The sequence below is a fragment of the Geospiza fortis genome, unplaced genomic scaffold (assembly GCF_000277835.1).
Source record: "Geospiza fortis unplaced genomic scaffold, GeoFor_1.0 scaffold1, whole genome shotgun sequence".
Taxonomy (NCBI): domain Eukaryota; kingdom Metazoa; phylum Chordata; class Aves; order Passeriformes; family Thraupidae; genus Geospiza; species Geospiza fortis.
The window spans coordinates 1,788,801-1,794,965 of NW_005054320.1; the positions used below are offsets into that span (position 1 = coordinate 1,788,801).

General features: G+C 40.1%; 1 protein-coding gene across 1 annotated transcript; it reads right to left on the reverse strand.

Moving 5' to 3' along the window:
- Positions 1-1,592: 1,592 nt before the first annotated feature.
- On the reverse strand, positions 1,593-5,123 carry LOC102045016 (lymphotactin-like). The gene is made up of 3 exons (XM_005420534.1): positions 5,054-5,123; positions 2,411-2,528; positions 1,593-1,698 (listed from the first exon to the last, which is right to left on the reverse strand). Exons 1-3 carry the CDS (start codon positions 5,121-5,123, stop codon positions 1,593-1,595), a joined length of 294 nt encoding a protein of 97 aa, XP_005420591.1.
- Between the last annotated feature and the right edge of the window lie 1,042 nt (positions 5,124-6,165).

Consider the following 6,165-nt stretch of genomic DNA (forward strand, 5'->3'; position numbering starts at 1 on the left):
TCTGTAGAGTAATACATATGGTCATCCTTCTTTTCCCTGCCTCAGCAGTGACGCTATTTAAAACCTGTCCTGGACAGTGAAAACTAAATCTGTTGCTCTGCACAGGACTGAGCTCTGACAAAATGTGAGCCATGAGAGACAAATTCTGTCTAAAGTCTTGACCAGAGCAGTGAACTGTAAAAACTGTCATTTAGAGTAGTCTGACCTTATTTCTATGGTGCAGTTTGGAAGTGCTGCAGTCCCATGAGTATCACTAAGAGTTTATGTAGGATGAAAAGCCCATAGATTAGCAGCACTGCAGGCTCTGTCCATGTGGTAATATGAGGGGAATTTTATTCCAGAAGCATCTCTGCCTATACCTCTCCTCTACCCCTCAAAGTCCTCAAATGCCATCTTTTCTCTCTCCGAGCACAGAGCTCTTCAATTTCTGCTTCTGATAACATGGGGACCAACCAAGGATGGTATGAACTTTGTTTCTGAAGTATGTGAGCTTTTGAAGAGGTATGGTCTGAAATGTGAGCTAAAATATGATGCAGAAAGCTTGGAATCAGCTCATTTCAAAGCCATCTGAGTAATGAGTTAGCAATAGTTTCAGCTCTAGCGCAACTAGCCCATGAGTTCCCAGATTTGTGTTGTCATCCTGGGACCTGTTTCAGCAGTATCCATCTGCATTATAATCCTGCAAACAAACTTGCAATTTGATTCAGGTTTATAGTAAGTTTATTAAAATTCAAAGCCTTCTGCGAGTAATATGTATAATTTTAAAGATATTTCTTTGTAAATAGTTCTCTAGGGCAGGGAGTTCCTATGAGTTTGTGAAATACAGATTCCAGTGATGGCTTGTTCTTATTCAGAGAAAAGCAATGGGAAAAGCAAAACAATTGTTTCATGTTTGTTTCACATGAAGGCAAAACTGAAGTAACTTCACAGATGGTATTGGTAGGATAAGGCTTCCCCAGGGCAAGACCGAGCAGGGTTCCATTCACTGAGTTACATCGAATTATTCCACATCATCCCTTGGTGAGAATATTCACACACCTTTGTGAACTGAGCTAATAGTGCAATACTGTGCGTAAAAATGGAAGACTCAAGGATCATCTTCTGAATATGGCACTGATCAGGTGATAGACTGAAGCATGAAATCAGTTTGTATAGGTTATATAGGTGTGACTGACTAACTTAGCACCTTCTTAAAACCAGCACTCAATACAGAATGCTCTGGTCTCCATCAGCATGGAGGTCTGCACTCTCACAGCTCTGTGGGTGGTCATCCTCACTACACTGTGTTAAACTATCAGTCATTCACCATTAAATGCCATCCTGGTCAGGACAGCAAGGTTGAGATAATATCTACATTCAGCTGTAAATACATATTAGCAAGCATTTCAGAAAATAAACAAACTAATAGAGTTCAATCAAAAAATGAAGTCTGCAGGCATTCAACCAGTGATGAATAGATTTTGGTGAGTTTGTGATTGTTCCAAGATTTTATTGCCACTTAATAAATAGGAAATAAGCAGATAGTAAGGTTTTCTTCCTTGTTACTTGCAGCACTGATGATGATTCCCGCTGGTTGGCCTTAGATGCTTGGATTATTTGCGTTTGGCAGCACGGCTTTCATCTATTCTCTTTATAGCAGCCTGAACCCATTTCTGATTAGGACTTACACAGATCCTGATACCTCCTGCAGTGATGAACCTATCAAAAAAGGATAAAAAAAACAGCTGGGCATTAAATTCCAGTCTCTAAACACAGGTCTCTTCTTGGTTTTGATGCACAACATGAGGAAAAAAGTTGTAAAACAACATCAAATGCTGGAGATTGTAGGTGTTAGTTGGAATAACAGCAGTTAGAAACATTATGTCCTTGTTTATGATACAGGTAACATACATGGTCATATACATACAAACTGATATAAAAAAAAGAAGCATGCATGCTATTCTGGGATTTTACATTCAGTCATTATGAACATTTATCTCCCAGGAGCAGATCCCAGATGCGATAAAAATGCATGCATCTGAGGTCAGAGGACCAAACACAGCTCCTGGCAAGACTCAGAGCTACCCCATATTCTTTCACATGATTTTTCCCCTTGACTCAGTTCATGCACGGAGCCTCTGACTGCTCTGCCCTTGTTGAGATTTTTCCCCACTCACTGGGCACAAAGATGTGAGCTGGTCAGTGAGCTTCCTGCCATTATTTATGAGCAGCACACATCTCTCAGCTCTCTGAGGCCTGCTCCTCTCTCCTCATTCCCTCAGGTGCCATGTGGCATGGATGAACTGGAAGGGTGACCTGGACTAGCCAGATTTAGTGAGTTGGGCCAGCAGAATTGTCTTCTGCTGCCCCTTCCCTATTTGATGGTTTTGTGTTTGCATAAGGAAGTCTGAAAGGTGCATGAGATACTTACATGATGGCATCTATTGGTACTTGTTTCTTTTCATAGTTCACAAAATTTCGGATGTTCCACTGCTTTGTAGACAGTTTTACACAACTGAATTTGCGCATGGGCTGACTGCTAACGCTCCCTAGAAGGGAAAAATAGATAAATTACAAAGGTACTTAATATTAATATTTAGCCATAATTACTTCATAAATTATGAATTCCAGAAGATTTCCAATTGTGGTTAGACCATGAGAGTCTCCTGATGTACAACCACAATACCAGTTATGCCAGAGAGACTAAGCTATTTTTGTGATGCATCCTACCATCGCTAAAATTTTGTCTATCCCTATGGAGTCACTGCTTCCATAGTAGTAGAAGAATTTGACATAATTTATAATTAGGTCTACATCATCTACAAGTAAGTACCCTTATGGAGGTAACATTTAGAACTGGCATTTTATTGGGTGGATTTCCACATATCTTTTGAATATGGATCAGTAATTCCTCCTCTTTTCAAAGTGAAGAAAAGGAAAGTGAGCCTACTTTCCTCAGTGTAGACATCCAAAAGTAGTATGAACAAAAATTGTTAACAGAAAGGGAGATATACCTGCCAGAAGCATAAGTGCTTATATCCTCTGGCTAAAACTCTGATTTCACAGGCAGTGAGTGAGCTGCTTCTTAATTCTTGCATTCCTCCAAGATTTTGATACAATTCAGAGAAATGCAGTGGTGATTAAGAAAGAGGATCACAATATTGGTATAAAATTTTCTGGGTGCTTGTTATCTTACATGATGATAAGTAAAAATGGGAGCTCACTCAAATACAATGGAGTTTATGTTAGTGTTAATCTCCGCTTGCCAGTTTCTGGTTTACTTCTGTTCATAGAAGACAAGTTTGGGAACACATGCAGGGGACAAAAAGTACACTGCTCTACTCTGTGGTTTGTTTATAAAGAATTTGGAGAGGTACTGGCTTGAGACATGTCCAAGAGCTGTTGTGGTGCACCTTGCTAAATGTAAAAGCTGCTGCACACAGTCTCACTATTGAAATAATTGGAATAGCTGACACAAACGCACAGCAGTCTTTAGAGAAGGTGTGGGATAGCCAGTGCACAGATACTGGCAGATCTGCTAATTCCTGAGATTTTGTTTGCCTGAAGGAATATCTCTCTTGATCTTGCTTTAGTAATGAGCAACACAGCATAGTTTTTTTTAATGTCTCATGACACATTTCTTACTGCCTCAGACTGGCTTTCAAAATGTGGCATTAAAAGAGCTCAAAGACGGTCAAGCAATTGTTACGAGTCCTGGAAATATTTCTTCTGCTACTACACAACCTTCATGGAATGGATGCAGGGAATAGCAGCAAAGTTTCTCAAGACTGGGAACAAACCCCCAACTGCTCTGCACCTAGAACTACCCTTTTCCCCAGGCATTTTTGGTCCTTTTTTTCATTCTTTCTAGTCCTTTTTTCTCTCTCTTGTAGACCATCTCAGTGTGCTTTTTTCAAACTTGGTGATGCTTAGGGCCAGTTACACAGCCTGGACAATGACATTGTCATCTGTGATATGAAGCCACTGTTGCCCGGATGAAGCAGTGTCACCAATGAAAATAGGAGATGTAGTGGGATGTAGCTGGAGAGGCAGTGGGTCAGCATGAAGGCTGTGTACCTTCATAGTCCTGTGAATACTTAGCAGGTCTCAGTTTGGGTTTGGTGTGGTTTTGTAAGGATACTTTTTCTCTGTGTTTCTGAGTGCATATTTGTGGGTTTGCATATGGCTTGCATATCTGTGGTTTGTGTGAATTCTCCCTGTGATGAGATGATGTTTGTAATGGGTCTATGTTCATGTTTCTCCATGATCTATGCAACCTAATCTAAAAGTCCCTTACCTAACCAGCACTGCAGACAAATTTATTTAAAACATGGCTAATAAACATGGCTCATCTCAGTGTTCATAACTGGTTTGAAAGAAGATGTTCCGTTGTATGGTGCAGTGAAACAAGAGAAGATATTATATAAATCTATTACTCCCCTTCTTACTTATTGTTCTTATTTTCCCTGCCTGTTCTAAAAGGTTTATCTAAAAACAAGTGAATAAACAATAAGGAACTTATTTATAAGTTCCATATTGTTTAATAAATAAGAATAAATTCTTAATAAATAAGAATAAGCAATGAAGAACTTCTCAAAATGTAGATATTAGAAAGATTAAGACTATATAGTTAGAGGGAGAGATATAACAATTAATGCAATAAAGTTCATGTAAAAGTAATCTATCTGGAAAAAGGAAAATGTATGTCTTAACCAAGAAAGATTTTTTCATTAAATGTTATTAACCTATAGTGCGCACAGGTATGTGGAATCAGTGAGACTAAAAGACATTGTGCCTTCAAGATTTTTTTGATTTTAAGAGAGAGACCATTGCACAGAAACCCTATAAGGGCTGTCAGGCACAGAATCTCTCCTTGCATTAAAGCAGAAACCAACCACCATCTGTCAGGATATCAGATGAAGTCCTGCATGAAGCTGACTTTCTTGCAGATTTCATCTGTATTTCTTGTGTGTTTTATCTTATAAATCAGCTGTCTGCAACAATAAATTTTGCTCATGAGACCACAGGTGCAATGTGGAGCAATTCTTGTCTTCCTCTTGAGTTGCAAACTTACCTTTGACTGTGTGCGCAGTGAAGACACCAAGCCAGAAGAGGAGCAGGATTGCTGCGGTGTGGAGCTTCATCGCTGTGGCTTCTGTTTCAAGGCAGAGCAGAAATTGTCTACTGTCAGCCCCCTTTCACTGGGTTTATATACTGTCATTCTGTGGTCCGTTCTTGTGTTCATTTTTATGGTGTCATGGAGGGCCTGACTGTAAGTGGAAAATTTGAGTTGGCAGTACTTTTTCTGGTGACAGAACCACCTCCTGTCCCCCCACCAGTCCTTCACTAGCCCTCCTGAGAAGGCTTTTCCTGCTCAAACCCACTGTGGTTGCGCTTGCTTCTGTGCTGTGACTTGGGTTTATTTAAAGCTGCAAAAAGTGAGAGCTCTTGTACAGTAGTGGAAACCTGTAATAAATGTTCCTGTCATTTAACACTTCAGTTTTGAGACCTTTAGCTAAGCCGCACTGCAGAGACACAGTGTGACATTGAGAATTACCTTGCTGGCCAACGAACCACTGGAAAGGGGAACTGTGAGCTAAAGAATGATGGAAACCTTGGCTCTTTCCAAGCAGCTGTGGCTGGTTTGTCACATTAACATGTAGCTGTGGAAGGGTATTGCTGCTATTTCCTATGAGCAGTGGATGTTGTCAGGACTCTTGTGTTTGCTCTGCGATTTGATATGGCCAAAGCTGATATCACTGTGCTGAAAGAAGCAAGATTGAACACACCTTTGCATACAGATCCAGGTCCAGTATGCCTCCTGCCAGTCATTGGTTGACTAGTCGGTTAACTGAAGTGTGGTGGTTTCAAAGAGGAATAAGAGTTTGTAAATGGTCGTGTCATGGTTTCTTTGCTTTGGTTTGGATTTTTTTTGTGGTGCGAACTTTCTAGTGCAAAGAATGGGGCCCAAGAAAGTAACCAGGCAATCAGGCACAATTTGTAGAAAAGACAAAAAATTAATTGCACTTTCATGTAAGCATGGCGCTGACAATAGGTCTGTGAGCTTGTTACATTTATACTTCTATCAAAAATGACCTTTTTTGCACAGTGTGCCAACTCTATCACCCAGATTTAGGTGTCCTTTCTATTGAACGTGGTCTGAATTACTGGACAGCAGTGCTACAA

Excerpts from the sequence above, each read along its gene's own strand:
- LOC102045016 (XM_005420534.1), bottom strand. The coding sequence starts at position 5,123 with ATGAAGCTCCACACCGCAGCAATCCTGCTCCTCTTCTGGCTTGGTGTC. Across the intron at positions 2,529-5,053 it reads CACTGCGCACACAGTCAAAG|GGAGCGTTAGCAGTCAGCCC; the intron begins GTAAGTTTGCAA and ends TTTCCCTTCTAG. Across the intron at positions 1,699-2,410 it reads GTACCAATAGATGCCATCAT|GTTCATCACTGCAGGAGGTA; the intron begins GTAAGTATCTCA and ends CTTTTTTGATAG.